General features: G+C 54.7%; 2 protein-coding genes across 16 annotated transcripts in view; one reads left to right on the top strand and one right to left on the bottom strand.

Annotated features, from left to right (window-relative positions):
• SUGP2 (SURP and G-patch domain containing 2) overlaps positions 1 to 998 on the bottom strand; it is a 31138-nt gene extending 30140 nt beyond the window's left edge. For 8 of the 13 annotated variants that reach the window (XR_004349156.1, XR_004349155.1, XR_004349154.1 and 5 more), the window contains exon 1: positions 480 to 625. Coding sequence is in view for 3 of the 13 variants with exons in the window: in XM_032626339.1 (XP_032482230.1) it covers positions 480 to 510 (31 nt within the window). In the remaining 10 variants the exon portion in view is untranslated. Of the gene's footprint in view, positions 1 to 424; positions 626 to 879 lie in introns of those variants that run through there. The other 5 variants (XR_004349159.1, XM_032626341.1, XM_032626342.1 and 2 more) reach the window with 4 other exon arrangements.
• ARMC6 (armadillo repeat containing 6) lies at positions 569 to 14572 on the top strand. 3 transcript variants are annotated; one of them, XM_032626346.1, is made up of 8 exons: positions 569 to 906; positions 4454 to 4623; positions 5782 to 5864; positions 8873 to 9446; positions 11146 to 11291; positions 11974 to 12105; positions 12480 to 12617; positions 13802 to 14572. In XM_032626346.1, exons 2-8 carry the CDS (start codon positions 4497 to 4499, stop codon positions 14012 to 14014), a joined length of 1413 nt encoding a protein of 470 aa, XP_032482237.1. In that variant the 5' UTR covers positions 569 to 906; positions 4454 to 4496; the 3' UTR covers positions 14015 to 14572. The 3 variants fall into 3 exon arrangements, with proteins under 3 accessions (XP_032482237.1, XP_032482239.1, XP_032482238.1); XM_032626348.1 differs by having other exon boundaries at positions 628 to 944; XM_032626347.1 differs by having other exon boundaries at positions 882 to 1010.
• Positions 14573 to 18639: the final 4067 nt, after the last annotated feature.

Below are 18639 nucleotides of genomic sequence, written 5' to 3'. Positions count from 1 at the left end.
TTCAAGTGACCTAACCTTTCCGTGCCTCCGCTTCCCCATCTATGGAATGGGCAGCTCATGATGGGGGTTGCTGTGGGGACGGAACCAGTTAAAAAATGGCAAAGAGCTGGATTCAGCGCCCCGCCGCCGTTATCGCCCCACCAGAGGGGGCGCTCCCGGCTCAGGTTGAATGAATGAACGACCGAACGAATGAACCCCTTCGGGCGCGGCCTGCCTCCTACCGGCCTCCGAGGACTAAGAAAAGGGGGCGTCGGGCCCGGCAGGCCGCAGACAGCCCCCCAGGCCGACCCGGACGCAACGCGGCCGCCGCGCAGCCAAGGGCCGAGCCCGCTGCGCCATCGTGGAGACCCGGGATTCCCGGGGTCCAGCCCAAAGCCCCCACCCCGGGGCCCATCCATCGACAACGCCCTGGCCCGGACCTCACCCCGAGCCCACCGCGTGCGGAGCCGCCCCCACCGCCGCCGCCTCAGGTTCCTCACCCGCCGCCGCCACCGCGCGAGGCGGGGACATGCAAATGAGCCAACGGTCTCCGCAGCGCCGCGTCGCGCAGGCGCAGGCCGCCGCCGAGCCTTGATGCACAGGCGCAGGCAGCCGCCGCCAAACCCTTTTGCGCAGGCGCACTGCCCCGTCTTCAGGGCGGACACTCCTGAGGTAAAAAATTTCGCTGCCTGGAGTGGCAGCAACGGGAACCGCCCGAAAAAGGAGACAAATCTGTTGGCTCCCTCGGCTTTACCTGCACTCACGGTCACCCTTGGTCACCCCGGGAGCAGTTCACAGGGCTGAGGGAGGCCGAGGCGAGGCGGCGCCAAAGCGCCTGCGCACGTACGGCGGCCGAAAGGAACCAGAGGCGCCGCAGCCGGTGACAGCCGCGAACCTTACCGTTTCCCCACGTGGCGCGGAGACCGGGTGAGGAGCGGTGGCCGCAGAGGCCCCTCGTGCGCGAGGCAAGGAGTGGACACCGCGGGGTCGGACTAATGATTGTGGCGCGCCTTTCTGGGACTTGGTTTTGGGTAATGAAAGATCGTTACGGAAGCCGCCCAGGGACAAAACCACCCACTTCCCTGCTCTTCGCTTTTTTTCATTTATTCATTCTTTCACCACTTATGTACGTACTGACTGCCTGCTGCATGTCCGGCCTCATCCTAGGCATTGCGGGGGAAGGTGTTTAACAAAACGGGCCCCAGCTCTCATGCAGGTTATATATCATTGGGGAGGAGACTAGACAGTAAAAGCAAATAAATAGATGAATCATTTTGTTCCATGTTGAGATAGTATTAAAATACTAAAAGAGAGTGATGCAGTAGGAGAGCGGGGCTGCTTTAAACAAAGTGGTTATGAAGGATGTCCCTTGGGTAGCTGGGAAGAATGAGAAAGAAGCGGGGAAGCCCAGGTGAGAAGGTGTAGGTAGGGAAAGTGTTGGTAAGGGAACTGGGTTTTGTTCTGAGAGGGTTGGGAAGCCACTGCAGTATTTTGAATAGGTGAATGAGGCGGTCTCTGTGCTTTCAAGTCTCCCTCTGGCTGCCTTGTAGAGCACAGAGGCACAGGGTATGGCAGGGAGGAAGCAGGTGAGGCCACCCGAGCCAGGGTGGGTGTGGCAGGTGGAGGAAGATGAATCATCCAGGGTCCCCGGTTTGTCAGGGCACCGTTTTCTTGATAAGCAGAACCATGGCTTAGAGAGGGAAGCAGGCTGTCAGTTGAGAGCCTTGATAATTCCCTTCCCCTCAGCATGCCTTGGACGCAGCGTGGGGGTCGGTAATGCTGTTTCCCCTCCTGGCCTGGCCTGTTCGCCAGGTGGCTCCCAGATGACCATTCACAAGCACCATCTTTCTCATGAGCTGTACTTTCATCCTTGTCCCTGCCCTCCACAGGTCTGTGCTGGACCCAGGGGACCCTGAAGGACTGTCCTAAGTGGTGGTTCCAGAGCCAGACACTGACCTCCCCAGCTCAGGGATCTCAGGGCTGAGCAGAGGGAGATTCTTGGGGCGGGGAGGGTGGGGGGGTACTGAGAGTACACAGACTCTGTCTGAGTAGCTAGGGAAGGCTCCCATGAGGAGGCAGCCTGGAAGGGCTGGTGGAAGCTCCGCAGAGGACGTAGGTGGAGGTAAAGTGTTAATGAGACAGGATAGGATCCTGGCCTTCAGATTCCTCATCCTTAAAGTAGGCACAATGACATTCCCCTTTAGGACTGTGCTTCTATGACCGAGTGGCCACTCATCAATGGCCCACTTGGGTCTGAAGCATGGCCAGAGTAGCAGAAGCAACATCTGGTGGCAGAGCCAGAAGCAGAGTCCCTCCAGCAGCATCCAGCCCCTCAGAGCTGGCCAGGAGCACCCCACCACCGCCAGCCTGGGCTCCCCAGTGAGAAATTCTTTATCTTGAAACAGAAAATCCTTATTCTTTTCCTCCACCTTTGATTTGGAAATCCTTAGCAATCCCTAAACAGGCTCCCTGTTCTGGAGAGTAAAGAGGGGGATATCTGCAAAGGAGTGAGGTGAGGTGTTTGATGCCTTATGTCTGCCACGCCCCAGTAAACTGGCTGAATTACCTCTTAAGCAACAAAGGAAAAGAACAACTAGGTGATGTTTATTGAGCTCTGTGCCAAATCCTGTTCTAAGTGCTTTGTAGAGATTGATGGGTTGAATTTTCACTGCAGCCCTCTAGGTAGATTCTGTGTTTGTCCCTGTGTTACGCGTGAGAATTGACCAACAGTGAGGTTAAGTGTAAGGCTGGGGATTTGAGCCCCCCTGGCTGGCCCTATTTCCTGCCCAGACCTGGAATCAACTCTTACTCCAAGAGCCCTGGCTTCTTTGGTGGGAAATGGTGTTTAGAGACCACAGTTGGTATTCAGGGTGCTGCTCATTGCTGCTGTGGTGTCATTTCCTCCAGGCATTTGCAGTTCATATTAATAGAAAATTGGTTATTTGCTCAAGAGAAAATGCATCATGAGTTCATATCATATTTCCAGTTCAAATTTAGGAGTTCTGAGTTCTTCTTTGATTTTATGTTAGAATCTTTTTTCTTTTATGCTCATTCCTAATGATATAAACATTATTACTTATTTGCTACATCTATAACTGTTTCTGAATAATATTTCTAATGTGGTTTCCAATAATATGATTACTGAAAACTGTTGAAGATTTTCTTTTGCAGTTTTATCCTTAGGGTAGATCCCAGTAAGAATATACAGTCATATCACTGTGTTTTAAAATTGCATGAAATGGGCTTCCCTGGTGGCGCAGTGGTTGAGGGTCCGCCTGCCGATGCAGGGGACACGGGTTCGTGCCCTGGTCCGGGAAGATCCCACATGCCGCGGAGCGGCTGGGCCTGTGAGCCATGGCCGCTGAGTCTGCACGTCCAGATCCTGTGCTCCACAATGGGAGAGGCCACAGCTGTAAGAGGCCCGCATACCGCAAAAAAAAAAAAATTGCATGAAATGATCTGATCCACGTATAAATACTGTTAGGTTCATGGCTTTCATTTTGCTCTTGATTTTTAGGGATTGCTTTTATTTTTTTTTTTTTGGTTATTTTGGCATATTTCTTTTCCTAATCACGTAAAGCATTTAGTTGAGTTCCAAATTCAAACCTGTAAAACAAGGTATGTTAAGAGAGAATAATGCAGCTTCTATTCCTGCTCTCACCATCCTTTTCTCTACCTCCCCTTACAGGTAACTATTTCTATTAGCTTTTGATTTACTTTTCTTTTTATTTATTATTATTTAGTAATAATAATAAATATTTATAGTAACAGTAATAAACATTACTTATTGCTTTTTTTGTTTTGTTTTTTTTTTTTTGTGGTATGCGGGCCTCTCACCACTGTGGCCTCTTCTGTTGCGGAGCACAGGCTCCGGACGCGCAGGCTCAGCGGCCATGGCTCACGGGCCCAGCCGCTCTGCGGCATGTGGGATCTTCCCGGACCGGGGCACGAACCCGTGTCCCCTGCATCGGCAGGCGGACTGCCCTTATTGTTATTATTTAATTAAATAAGTATTTAATATCATTTTTTATTTTATATTTTATTAGTGCAATGGTATGCTATCATATTATTTCATTAGATAAGTACATTTGAAGTACATAACTATATAATAGAGTAATATGTGAATAATATTATTTATATTGTAATATTATAGTATATTATAATTATACAGCATACAATATAATATTATTAAGATATTTTATATTTATTTTACTGTTACTACATTTTACTATAAGGACATACATTATGTTAACATTCCCCATTTTTTAGATAAAATATACTGAACTACCTGCCCTTGTCTGTACTTTTAGATATTCTGTGGATGTTGGGAGATCACCCTTTCCTGTGACTCAGGTTGTAAGAATTTTTCCAGAGTGGTTATAGGCTCTGGCCCCTTCGTAGATGCTCCCTAAGTGGTAGCCAGGTTCTCATTTGCCCTCTGACCCTTGATGATGCTTACTTCTCACCTTCTCAGCTTGGGAGCAACTACTGGGTGCCCTTGACCCCACACAGAGGAGATGAAGATGGCCTCCAAGCACATCACCCAGGAGACCTTTGATGCAGCCGTTCGCGAGAACATCGAGGAGTTTGAGCTGGGGCCAGAGGAGGCAGTGAAAGAGGCCGTGGAGCAGTTTGAATCACAAGGTAGGGCGGTGTGGTTCGGTCTCAGCGCTGGTCTGGCTCTTTGCCCAAGAGTCGCCTCTAGTCCATGGCTCTTAATGTGAAAAGAGTGGTATTCTGCCATGACCACATCCCTCCTGGCAATGACAGCCCTGGACACTGTCTTCTGTCTACACTCTGCCCCAGGCATGCTGGCCACCCACTCCCACCTCGCTGGAGCCCACCTTCTACTTGCTTGGACCTTACCCTGACATCTGCAGGGCTGGGTCCTTCAAGGTGGGTCTCATTTTAACTGTCGCTTCCTTGAAGAGACTTTTCTTGACCACCTCCCGAGAAACAGGGCCACCTGTCTCCCTGCCCGACCTGCACCCCAGCTTGAGTTCATGGAGGCAGAAGGGGTGTTGGTCACCAGCCTCTGGAAACAGGTGACATGCTCCAGCCAGGCCGTGGAAGAGAGTGGTTAAGAGGGAGCTCTTTGCAATAATGTGGGCAGGGTTAGACCCTGCTAGCCACAGCAGGGACCTCCCCCTTCCCATGACAGGCCAAGGCAAGGGATGAGGGTCGTCTGATAGAGGCAGAGGCAGGAAGCCGGGGATGAACACCCTGCCCTCCCACTCCTCCTGCCCCTGATCTTGAGTCCGGCTTCCCGTTGGCCAAACCCAGTCAGACGCCAGAGGGCAAGGGAGACTGGGGATCCAGCGTTCGAGGTCGGAAGCCGGTGTCCCGGGCAAAGAGTAGTGTATAGACACTGGACAGGGGCTGGTGGGGCACCTAGACAGGTTCTGCACAGTGGGGGCTTCCTTCGGGGGGGCAAATGAGGCTGGGGATGCAGCCAGGGTGAAGAACAATGGGAGCCCCAAGGGAGGAGGCCATGGGTTACCCTCCCTTCTCAGCCCACCAGACAGAGTGTGTCCCTCACTGTGATGCTGGTGTGTAGCTTCAGTACTCCTCTGCTCCCATTGGCTGGGGCCAAGGTATAGAGACCCCCACACCCCACACCCCCGTGTGGGCGTGGCTGCTGGGCCCTGCCCAGGCAGGGAGGGAGTTGGGTGGGGAGCTGGGCAGATCCCTGAAGGCCTCCAGAGTAGGGTGGTCCCAGCTGAAGGGACATGAGGTGTGACTCCAGCAGGCCCATGGGGATGATGGCTGTCACTTGTTTCCTGACTTCCGCATCCCCCGCAGGGGTTGATCTGGGCAACATTGTAAAGATGACGCCGAAAGTCTCTGCGGATGGACCCCAGGAGCCCACACATGGCATCCTGCAGGTAGGAGAGGGCAGCCCACGTGGGCCTTACATGCATGGTCCTGCATCACCTCATAACTGTCGGGGGCACCCTTTCCCTGGTTCCCAGATAGCAGACACAGATGCAGAAGGTCAGAACCTACTCAGCAAGCACAGGCAAGCCTGAGTGTGCAGCCAGGGCTCCTTGAGTCCACGTCAGAGGGCCTCTCAGGGACCACTGTGATCTGTCCACCCACCCACGTGCCACATTCTGGGATTGGAGCTGTTAGAGTGGACAGGGAGTGGGTAGCACTCCAGACGTAAGGGGCAGACAGCATTCATGTTTGTCTTGGTATTGGGAGCCTTGGGGTGGACGGCCCCCTGGAGGAGCCTCTCTCTGTCTCCCAACCACTGAATTTGCTCAGAAAATTGGACAGGAATCCCAGGAAAAGAGAGTGCAATCATAGTAAGGCTGTCACTTACTGAGCACCGACTCTTTACTGGCACATTACAGCCCATCCCCTTAGCACTCAAACTGGCCTGTAAGGAGGTGGTGTCATCTCTGGCTTCCTGATGGGGAAACGGAGGCCCAGAGCCTGCCCTTTCTCTCCAGTGACCCAAACAAGGAAAGTACAGCTCACAGAGGTTAAGTCCTTTATTTAAGGTCATCCATCAAACTGGTAAACTGTTGGTAAAACAGCAGAAGGTTCTAGTGTTTATTGAGAACCGGCTGTGGACTCAGTTCTGTGCCAGGTGCTTTCCTCATGCCATTTCAGTTATTCACCCAAAGACACCTGTGAGGGTAGGGTTATCATCCCCATATAAAGGATGGGAAAATTGAGATCCAAAGAGAAGAAATGATCCCACAAGCCACACAGCATGGACCACCTCCCCCACCCACCCAAAAAAAAAGCAGGAGGGGGAGACAGCCGTGGATGTGAACCTAAGGGAAATCATACAGTATCTGTCCTTTTGGAACTGGCTTATTTCACTTAGCATGATGTCCTCAACGTTCATCCGTGTTGTAGTATTTGTGGTTGAATAGTGTTCTTTTGTATGGTTGAATAATATTCCATTGTATGGCTACACCACATTTTGTTTATCCATTCGTCCATTGATGGACACCGGGGTTGTTTCTGCCTTTTGCCTTTCTGCCTTTCAATTCTTTTAGGTATATACCCAGAAGTGGAATTGCTGCATCTCTTGGTTTAATTTTTTGAGGAACCACCATACTGCTTTCCACAGCAGCTGCACCATTTTATATTCCCACCAATAGTGCACAGGGTTCCAGTTTCTCCACATCGTCACCAACACTTGTTATTTTCTGTTTGTTTTTCTTTTCCTAGTAGCCACCTTAATGGGCGTGATGGTGTCTCATTGTGGTTTTGATTTGCATTTCCCTAATGATGTGATGTTGAACATCTTTTTGTGTGCTTAGTGGCCATTTGTGTATCTTCTCTGAAGAAATGTCTATTCAAGTCACACACACAAATAGGTTTTAACCTATTTCTTTCACCTTTTAAAAATTTTTCTTTTTTATTGAAGTAGAGTTGATTTACAATGTTGGGCCAATTAACCTATTTCTTTTTTTTTTTTTTTTGCGGTACGCGGGCCTCTCACTGTTGTGGCCTCTCCCGTTGCGGAGCACAGGCTCCGGATGCGCAGGCTCAGTGGCCATGGCTCACGGGCCCAGCCACTTCGTGGCATGTGGGATCTTCCCGAACCGGGGCACAAACCCGTGTCCCCTGCATCGGCAGGCAGACTCTCAACCACTGCGCCACCAAGGAAGCCCTAACCTATTCCTTAATATTCTGTTTCATCATAACATATGTTTAGTTAAGTCCACAAATCAGAGCTCAACGAGGGTTGGCTGACAGGCATTCTTGACTTTCATGGCAGTCGAGGCCAAATCAAAGCACTTGGGGCTGATGGTATCTGTAGACCCACCCTCACCAGGGCTGGATGCAAATGATGTCATAAGCTCCAGGGGCATGGGTTCATCTTGGGCTCAAGCTGAGACAGGTCCTCAGGTCATGGCATTGAGTGGCCACTAGACTTGTGTGCCCTATTCAAATTGTCTTCTCTCATTATAAGCTTTTCCCCCAAGGGCTTAGAGTTGAACGTGGGTAAACCAACCGTGTGTACAGCATGGTTTCATTTGGCAGGTACTCAGTAAATATTTGTGGAGTGAATGAGAGAGGTGAACAGGAGGTATATGATATGGGCAGGACTGGTAAGGGTGGCTTTCACCTTTCTTAGAAAGCTAGCCATTGGTTGGTATGTCAGTTAGTTATGACTGCATAACGAACAACCCAAGGGGATTTCCCTGGCAATCCAGTGGTTAGGACTCCTTGCTTTTACTTCTGTGGGCCCGGGTTCGATCTCTGGTCGGGGAACTAGGATTCTGCAAGCCACGTGGCATGGCCGAAAAAGAACAACCCAAAACAATAGCCATTTTATTGTTTTTGATGATTTTGCTGGGTTGACTGATCTCAGCTGGATGTTTCTTCTGCTGGTCTCACTTGGGGGCCTCTCATGCAATGGCAGCTAGAGCTAGAATGTTTAATGTCTGTACTCGTGTGTGTGGCTCCTTGTCAGGGACACTGAGATGGCAGGGCCTCTCTCTTTCTCTCTCCCTCTCCCTCCCTCCCTCCCTCCATGGCCTCTCAAGCTCAGTGGGAACTTCCCTGGTGGTCCAGGGGCTAAGACTCCATGCTCCCAATGCGGGGGGGCCCGGGTTCAATCCCTGGTCAGGGAACTAGATCTCACATGCCACAACTAAGAGTTCGCATGCCGCAACTAAAGATCCCACATGCTGCAACTATAAGATCCTGCATGCCGCAACTAAGACCCAGCACAGCCAAATAAATAAATATTAAAAAAATAAATAAATAAAAGCACAGGTGTGGAAGCTGCCACAGCTAGAACTAGCCCCACAGAACTTCCACCAAGGCCCAGATCCCACACGAGGGAATCCCACAGGGGTGCAGCACTATCGCTGTGACCGTCTTTGGACTGAGCTGACACTGAGGTTTCTCCCATGTCCCTTAGGCCCTGGATGACCTGCAGGAGTCCATGGCCCGCTCTCACCCCCAGGAGGTGTCAGCACACCTCGCCCGCTTTTGCGAGCAGTGCAAGCAGCAAAAGGCCTGCCGCTTCTTGGCAGCCGAGAAGGGGGCCTACCCCATCCTCCTCGCCACCTGGAAGTTGGCCGCAGCGGGTGACCAAGGTCTCCTGCTCCAGGCCCTCAATGCCCTGTCAACCCTGACTGATGGCCAGCCCGACCTCTTAGACACGCAGGGCCTGCAGCTCCTGGTGGCCACACTGGCCCGGAATGCTGACTCGGCCAACGTGACCTGCTCGGGGATCCGCTGTGTGCGCCACGCCTGCCTGAAGCACGAGCAGAACCGGCAGAGCCTGGTAAAGGCCGGTGTGCTACCCCTGCTGACTGGCGCCATTGCCCGGCACAGCCGCTGTGCCGACGTGGTCAGGGAGGCCTGCTGGGCCCTACGCATCATGACCTTTGATGATGACATTCGTGTGCCCTTCGGCCGTGCCCATGACCATGCCAAGATGATCGTGCAGGAGAATGGAGGCTTGAAGGTGCTCATTGAGGCCGCCAAAGGTAGGAGCAGGTGTGGCAAGAGTGAGTGAGGGTTTAGGACTGCTTCAGGTCTGGCTGGCTCTGGGCACCACTTGTATTTATCAGCTTGGTCCCACCTGCATGGCAGCCCTAGCATAACAGTGTCCTTACTCCTAGTTACTCCAGGAGAGTTCCAAGCCAGCACTCATTGGCCCACAGCACATCCCATGCTCATCTCTAAACCATTTGGGGAGGGGGCTTGGCTCTGTCCAGCAACACAGACTGAGAGTGGAAAAGAGGGCTCCTCAAAGGGAAAAATAAGGGTGCTGTTTCCCGAAGACGGGGGAGTGTTGCTGGCACTCACTGGGGCCGCTCCCAGGCGGAGGTTTACACTTTGGTTCATACTTGGCCGCCCATTCTTGTGCATGTCCATGTGCCTGACTCTGGGATGACCCTGATGAGGCAGCCAAGGGAGGTCACAACACTGACGTTTGGGCACCAAAGCCCCTGACCTCTGTCCACTGCACCCACTGCAAAAGGCCTGACTGGGGTCTGGTGCACAGAAGGTGCTAGAAGAATGAGTTCCCCTTTCTAGCCTGTCCTGTGGCTCTGGCTCTCTCGCTAGGCCTGTGTGTGCGACTCTGGCCCTGTCTGTGGGGGACTGGGGCCTGCCTCATTCTCCCCTTCACACCTCCAGAGAGGGTGAAAACCAGCTGCAAAGTTGGGCTGCTTTTCCGAGGGGTACTTTGCATCTTCCTTGTTTATTTGCAGGAGTTCCTATCAGTGAGAGTGCTACCACAGAGACAGAACCAGTAGGGTGTGTGTGTGTGTGTATTTTTGTATATATATGTATACATATATACGTGTATATATATAGAGAGAGAGAGAGAGAGAGAGATTTGTTGCAGGGAATTGGTTCATGTGGTTGTTGGGGCGGGCCAGAGGCTTGGGCAGGAACCAACACTGCACTCTGCCAGTGAGCTTCTTCCTCTTCAGGGAGACCTCAGTTTCCCTCTTAAGGTCTTTGGCTGATTAGATGAGACCCACGCAGACCGTCAAGGGTCATTTCCTTGAAGTCAGTTGGCCATGGATGTACCACATCTAGAGAATGCCTCCACGGCACACCTGGATTAGTATTCGTGGAGTCACTGGGGACTGTGTCCTGGCCAGGGGGCCCTATAAATGACCATCACTGAGCTCTGTGTCATTATGGCTCTCTGTGCCCCCCTGCTAACTCCCTAACTCTCCTCCCCCCATCATTCTCAGTCATGCCTCTCCTCCCTGGTGCCTCTGAGCTTTGTCTTCAGCATCTGTGTTTAATTTTGCTCAGGTCAACTCTATCCATATGTCCCTCTGCAGCTTCTAGGTGTCCTGTTGCAGTTAGAAAGGTCGTTCCCTACCCAAGATCATAAAAATAGTCTCGGATGTCTTATTATAGCACTATTATGGTTTTCTTTTTTTAGCTGAGATCATCAGTTGGTCTGGAATTTATCTGGGGCACAGTCCTGTGTCTTCCCCGGAAGCCAGCAGGGGGCACTGCAGGCCCAGGCAGCACCCCGCCCCCACCCCCGCACCTTGTGGTCCCTGGGGCCCTCCTCGTACTGGTGGCCGCCCAGCCAGGCAGAGGGGCCAGGCTTCGCTGGTGGAGCGGGATTCGGGATTCCTCCCAGGACTACTGGCTCGGAGCGTGGGCTGGTTTTCTCTCTCCTCACCCCAGCGGTTCCTCCTCCTCCGTCTGCAGCGTTCCCCGACAACCCCAGCATCCTGAGTGATCTCTGCAGCACCCTGTCCCGCCTGGCTGTCCGCAATGAGTTCTGCCAGGAGGTCGTCGACCTCGGGGGCCTCAACGTCCTGGTGGCCCTGTTGGCCAACTGCAATGACCACCAGGTGGGCGTCCAGAGCTGTCTTAGGGTGTGAAGTCCTCTTGCCTGAGTTTCACTCTGTCATTTCTCCCGACACCTGGGGAATGCTCCGGGCCTCCCAGTGAACTCTGCCCCTCTAGGCCTCGATCAGCCAACCAGGCTTGAGTCAGAACACTCTGGCCCTGTCTGCTGAGCCCATATCCAAAGATCAGTTTTCACTTCTCATGACCCATGAGAAGGACCTCAAATTTAGGGGGAAAACAAACCCACCCACTCTCTCTCACTGTCCTTTAGTGGTGGGGGGGCTGGTCCAGACCCCAGCTCAGGTGTGTGATGCTTCAGTGAGGCCACCCGTGCTCTGCTCGCTGGCCTGAGCCAGCCACACGCCCCTCTGTGTGTGTTTTGGGGGGGGGGGGTTGAAATCATCCAGACGCCTCGCCTGGATGCAGGTGGCCTGAACCACAGGGTCCACTTCCCTGAGCCTCCCCTGCCTTCTCTATACAGCAAGTGATGAATAACCCTGCTCTTCCATGCCAGCTGCACACCCCGGGGTGGCCCCACCTGTGTTCAGACAGCAGACATCGAAACAGCCCCAGACACTCCCTCGAGACCCCCTCCCACAATCCAGCAACCAAGCAGTTAATGCCTGGGTGCCTCTCAGGAGAGGGGTGTGGCCGGGTGTGACCCATGCATTGCCCTCTCTTCAGGACCTTGTGAAGCAAGTGCTGAGCGCCCTGAGGGCTATCGCTGGCAACGATGATGTGAAGGATGCCATTGTCCGTGCTGGCGGGACAGAGCCCATTGTGTCTGCCATGACCCGGCACCTGGCCAGTCCCCAGGTACCCACCCCAGGGCAGGGGGGGCACACAAGGTGGGGTTGCATGGCTGGAGTCCCAGATCAGTATCTGTATCTACAAAATGGTCTTTCCCATCTCCCGAAGCAGGGCCAGGCCTAGGGTGAGGTCAGCGAGCAAGAGGCTGGGGGCAGCGTGAGTGAGGGCCAGGGTGGGGCGAGCAAGGGGCCTGGGGTGAGACCATCACCCCTAAGAGCTTGGTTGATGCACCTGCTGTCGTTTCTGTTACTTCTGGTCCAGTACACACGTGGACTGACAGAGGTCTGTCCAGGTGAGGTTGCAGGGCACTCACCTGGGGAGCTGGTGACAGTGGGGGTCCGTCTGCCTCCTCTCAGCCATCCCCGTGACCCACCCCGCAGGTGTGTGAGCAGAGCTGCGCGGCCCTGTGTGTCCTGGCACTGCGCAAGCCAGAGAACAGCCGGGTCATCGTGGAGGGTGGTGGGGCCCTGGCTGCACTGCAGGCCATGAAGGCACACCCACAGGAGGTTGGCGTGCAGGTAGGCGTGGGGGACAGGAGGAGGGGACGGGAGCCTGGTGGGCAGGTGGGGCAAGGGGCCAGCGTGCACATTGCTGGGGGCGGGAGGGGGAGGGTGCAGGTCCTCTTTGTCCCTGTCCCATCCCCATCATGACCCAAGACTCCAGGGTCTCCTTCCTTTTCAGCCCCTGATGTCCTGCATCTACTTACCACCCACCAGAAATGTGCTGAATTCTGCCCGCTGCTGTCTTCTTTGCTCTTCTTGCATTTGCTCTTTTCCTTTCCTAACAGCCTCTTTAGAGGGATCTGAGGAGGAAGAGGAGTTGGGGGGACCAGCAGCTGGGGATCTGCTGGGGTTGGGGAAAGGTTCCCTGCCCCACCTTAGGCTGCTGCTTTGTGTTTTTGCATCTGGGGCCACTGTCCACGCCTTGCTGGGGAGTCAGCAGAGGTGAAGTGTAGACAGGGCAATGCACAGCCCTGCCAGAAACCCACACTCCTCCCTGCAGCAGCCCCCAGGGCGCTCCCTGCCTCCCACCTTTCATACCCTCCCAGCACAGGGGCCTCCTTGTTGGTCCTGAGACACACCAGGCTTGGTCCCACTGGGGACCTTTACTCCCTCCTCCAGGATGCTGTGCCCTTGGCTGGCCCATCACCTTGTCCGCTCCTGACCACCCCGCCGGGCGGGCCCTCACACCTCACCTGCTTCTCACCTGCTCTCCCACTGGTGGTGGATGCCATGTTGGGGTGCTTCTCAGCACCCACCCCCGGCAGAGACACAGAGCACAAATGCCGACTGAATGAATAACAGTGTAACTGACAGATGGACCCTGTACACAACCCCACTTTTCCCACTGTTTCCCTGCCCTCCTCCCCTGCCGCCCGGCCAGGCTCTTGCCAGCTTCAGGGGATGTTGCTCTGAGACTTTGGGTCTCACACCTCAGGGACCAGCCCCACCTGCCAAGCACTTGGCTACCCTAAGCTTTAGTCTCCTCACCTGGGAGCTGGGGTGATTAGCCCTGCCTCCAGGGCTGCCAAGAGGATGAAGTGGAGGCATGAGTCTAGCCTGATGAATCATAGCGTAGGCACCTGCTGAATGTTGGCTACAGCCATGTTGTCTTATGATGAGGACTCCGAGGTCAGAGTGGACCCCACCCCCTGCTCCCACCTGCTGGCTCACAGCCACTCGCCTTCTGCTCTCCCTTCTAGAAACAGGCCTGCATGCTGATCCGAAACCTGGTGGCCCGAAGCCAGACCTTCTCACAGCCCATTCTGGACCTGGGGGCTGAGGCACTCATCTCGCGGGCCCGTGCCACCCATCGCGACTGTGAGGACGTGGCCAAGGCCGCCCTGAGGGACCTGGGCTGCCACGTCGAGCTCCAAGAGCTGTGGACAGGCCAGAAGGGTAACCTGGCACCATGACCCCAGGCTCAGTGTGAGCTGTGACTGGGTGAGTCATGTGACTCAGGAACAGCTGGGGAGAGGGTGGGGGCAGGAATGATGTCCTGCTACTCTGCCTCCAGATTCCTCCCCCATTAACAGCAGGTGTTTTCTGATGGGTACCAAGCATTGGCCAAGGGGTGGGAAGGGAGCATTAGTGAGGTGCCTACACAGCAGAAAGCAGCCCCTGGGTCCCGGCCTCCCCACATGCTGTTCCGCTCACCGGCTGACAGCATCGGCTTCATCCGTCCTGTGCCACCCAACCCCACTGCCCTTTCCTAGTAGAAGCGCCCCCTCAGCATTGCTTACGGCCAGAGATCTGTCTGAAACCTGGAAACCATACTGGCCAATCTCATAGCAGGGCAGGGATCCCACTTCTGTTCCTACAAGTCCGTTCTCATCCCTGCTACTGCTTCTCTCACCTGTAAATGGATCACAGATGCCTTGCTGTGCTGAACAGAGGGCAGGGACCAAGGCTCGTTTGTCTCCTGGTGTCCCAGGCCAGCCAGTGATGCCCAGTAATAAAAGACTGTTGGTTGATCAATGGAAGGGTCTCTTCCGTAGCACCATGCGGCATGGGAGCCACAGCCAGTGGCCTCAAAGAACAGGGGAGAGGGGTGCATGTTTGGGGAGGTCATGGGTTCACTGATGAAAGTGAAGGGGTTTTGAGAGCAGCTTGGGATGTATGATTCACTGTCACCCTCAGAGGGGTGGGCTGCTGGGGTCATTGTCAGACTTGGGGTCCAAAGGTGCCAAGGTTGCTGTTCCTCAATGTGCATTGACTTTCGGGGGCTGGAGCGCTCAGTGTCTAGCCCCCACCCAGCTCTGTGGCCTTGAGCTGGTGACCTAACCTCTCTGAGCCTTGATTTGCTCCTCCGTAAAGCAGGGAGAGGGGAAGGGATAGAGCCCCCTCCGAAGGGTGTTGGAGCAGAGCTGGGCACATGGGAGACACCCGATCGTCTAGCTTTAGCACCCGAGTCACCCTAGGAGAACCGTCCTGCACTCTCCCGCCTGGCCACGTTGAGGTCCTCACTCACTGGTTGGCTTGGGCAGCCTGGCTTTTCTCTCTGAGCCTCAGTTTCCCCATCTGTAAAGTGGGCATCACTGTTGCTGCCCCCATGCCCATCCTCCCCAAGTGTCTTGGAGGGGTCACCAGGCAGCGGTGCCTGGCAGACCCCAGCTCTCCTTCTCTGCATTCACCCTCGGGGTCATGTTGTGGTCACCTGGCAGCTCGTGCATCCCGCGTGGCCCAGTCAAGGTCAGGGCAGCCTCAGGCCCCCTGGTGGGCTCCAGGCGCCATGCCTGACACCTCCAGCTCATACATTAGGAGCTCCTCTCACCTCTCGGAGTCCCCACCCCACTACTGGTCATTCACCTCTAGGCTGAAGAATGTCTTGAGTTCAGTCCTTGACATCAACTCAGGCCCTTGCCCAGAAGGCTTCTGGTTTGTATGGAAATTGGCCCATGCGAATAGCTATGGGGAGAGCATCACCCTGGTCCCGCCTTCCTGTGGTGTCCAGACCTCATCCACCCCTGGATCGGTGGTGGTGGGGGGGGCGCTGCCAGCTCAGTGGGGCTGATGAGAACCTCTGACCCCGTCACCCGGCCCTGACCTTCCTCACTGGGGACTCAGCCACACCTGCTCCAGGCTGCCCCAATTTGACTTCTAGGTTGGCCACCCATGTGACCTTAGGTCATTCCTGTGACCTTGGAGCAGTCCTCGGGCCCCGTGCGCATCATGTTTCTTCATCTGTCTCGTGGGTGGGGGGGGGGGGGGGTGGTACTAGTCCATTTCTGGGGAAGTCTGAGGTGCCAGCCCTGTAATTCCTGCCTTAGCTCTGCTCTCAACCTGCCTGTGGCTCCCCATTGCCCTCTCCATAAAACCAAACTGTCCTCCAGGCCCTACCCACCTCCCACCCGCATCTTCCCCATGCTCCCATTTAATCACAGTTCCAGTCACTCCAGCCTCCCCACCTCAGGACCTTTGCACATGTACGCTGCATGGAGCATCCTTCCCCAGCCCTCCCCGTGGCCAGTTCCTTCCTGGCACCAGGTTCCAGATCACACATTGCCTTCTCAGAGATCCCCTATTGTTCCCCTGCCCTGGCACACCACCACCACCCCACTCCCCCGGCCAATCACCACTTGTGCTCTGTCCTTGACCTCTGACCCCATCTAAGGTCACCTCACTTGTGGGCTTTTCTCCTTTGTCTGCCCCTCCCCCCCATCCATGAGCTCCATATGGGCAGGCTCCTGGGTCCCCGCTCTGCTCCAGTTTCCCATAAATGTTTCTGAATGTACACCTGAATAAATTAATAGGTACACAGGGTGGTTGGAGGGAAGACCTCTGCCCCTGCAGCCGCAGTCCCCTCCCCTGGGCTTTCAACCAGCCTTCCTACAGCTGCAGGCTTCTTCCAGGAGGGGTGGCTCCTGCTTATCAGTCCTCCCCACCTTGCCTGAGGGCCTCTTCAGTGGGTGTGGGTCAGGGCCTGTTTGGACATCCCTGGGCTGGGTGAGGCCCCGCCTCCAGCTGAAGACCCCACATTTCACTGAGGTCTGCCAGGCCTGTGTTCCAGGCCCTCCTCTGCCACCTCAGGTGAGCCTCTGCCTCCTCACCTGGAAATGAGCTAAGTGTGTCACTGCACAGGGCCATAGCAAGGCCTGGTTCAGGGGGTGCCTGGCACAGAGCACTCGAGTGCTTGCCGTCCTGTCCTTGTTTTTGACACAGAAACATGGGCTTAGGGGGAAACGGCTACAAGGGAGGGGTCAGCACATTCAGTTCTGCCTCTACTGTTGTGTGCTTTTCAAGGAGGGGCCTGACCTCTCTGAGCCTCTGGGAGGCTAAGTGAGTCTGCCTTTGAACCAGTTAGTCTTGACTGTCGTCTCTGTCAAGGTTGTGTCCCTCCAGCCAGGGAAGGGCCCAGCATCCTGGGAAAGGAACACTGTTGCTTTTTCACTGTGAACACATTTGAGAGGCAGGGCCTGTGAACCCCATCTTCCAGATGAGAAACAGACTCGTCGGCATTCAAGGGGCCGATATGGGATGAGAACCTGGCTCGGCCTGCCTCCATGCCCCTCCTCTGTTGCCAGCGTTGCTAACATGACCTTGGGCAAATGGCTCTCTAGCCTCGGTTGATTAAGCCCTGTCACCGTGCCCAGGCCTGGCTCACGGCCGTCGTGTCAGATGATTCCTGGGATTCCTGAGAAGTAGCGGGAACTGGCAGTGCAGAGTCAGTGTCCTGCCCAGGGAAAAGCTGGGATCCCCTGGGCACCCTCGCCAGGTACAGCCGAGGTGCCCATGGTGGGGGGTGTCAGTTGCTGATGCCAAGAGGCACTGCCTGCCATTGTTGGGAGGTGGCAGGGAGGTTGGCCAGCACCAGCTTGCTGATGAGTGAACAGAAGCCAGAGCCCAGCCAGCGCCACTGGCACCATCAGGAGAGGCAGCCCAGTGCTGGCCCACTGCCTGACACTTGGCCTCAGTTGGCACTGTCCCTGGGGGTACTGTGAGACCTTCCAGGAGCTTACTGCCTCCCTCACAGGACCTGGCAGGTGGGTGCTGCAGGTGGGGACTCCTCCAGTATAAATATCTCCCTCTTTGGGTGGCAAACCACGCCCATAGTTGGTCTGTGTCTACATTCCATCAAGTGCTATTTAGAGAGGGAAACAGAGGCCCCGAAAAGCACAGTTTATCCAACCAACACTCAGCAAGCACTTGCTGTAGACCAACATGTTTGTGGTTTGCTTCCATTCATTTCGTTAATGCTCCCATCAACCCTGGGAGCTACTTGGAGAAACTGAGGCAGGGAGTTTGAGTCACTTGCTGAAGGTCCTGTGGCCAGCTTAGTCAGGAAGAGCAGGGATTCAAACCCAGCCCCAGGCCCTTCCAGCAAGAAACAGTGGTTGCATGAAGCTCAGTTTTCCCATCTACAAAGTGGGCACCATCACCCCTATCTGGAAGTCAGGTCATGAGATGGTATTTGAGAAGTGCCTGGCTCAGCAAAAACCTAACACCCAGTAGGTGTTCAGCAGTCAGCTCCTCCTCTTCTCCAGAGGGCAGAATGGAGACCAGGGCCTGGAAGTTGCAGGAGAGCCAACCAAGTTGGGAGATATTTGAGAGGAGGCTCAGGTGGGAATATCCTGGGAATATCAGGAGGCAGATGGTAGCCCCAGGCTAGTGACTCCCACTTGTGAGCCCCCCATTGTTTCCTCACAGGGGCCCTTTGAGAAGTTATGGATTATGCACTTAGCAGGGGGCTTGCACAGCCCTGAAATGTGAGCCATTATTAGGGCCTAGCTCAGCCTTGCTCCCTCTCAGGATTCCCTGGTTCTGAACTTGATCTCCACCAACCCCAGCCCACACCTAGAGGAAATAAGAGCCAGTATCTGGGAACATATGTAATCCTCTCTGCCCTAGCACTTGGTGAGTCAGAGAACAGGGTAGGCTTGGGGGAGGTGACAATGACACAGCCTAGCACTGGACAGCAGCTGCCTCCCTATCTGCAAAGAATCCCATGACCCCGCACCTCACAGAAAAGCTGGGGCTCACAGGCCAGATGTGACCTGCAGAGGGTCAAAGGCTTTCACCAGAAGGTCAAGGTGAGGGCTGG

This window comes from Phocoena sinus, chromosome 3 (assembly GCF_008692025.1).
Source record: "Phocoena sinus isolate mPhoSin1 chromosome 3, mPhoSin1.pri, whole genome shotgun sequence".
Lineage (NCBI taxonomy): Eukaryota > Metazoa > Chordata > Mammalia > Artiodactyla > Phocoenidae > Phocoena > Phocoena sinus.
Note: the sequence above shows the minus strand (reverse complement) of the source record. Positions and strands in the feature narration are given on the sequence as shown.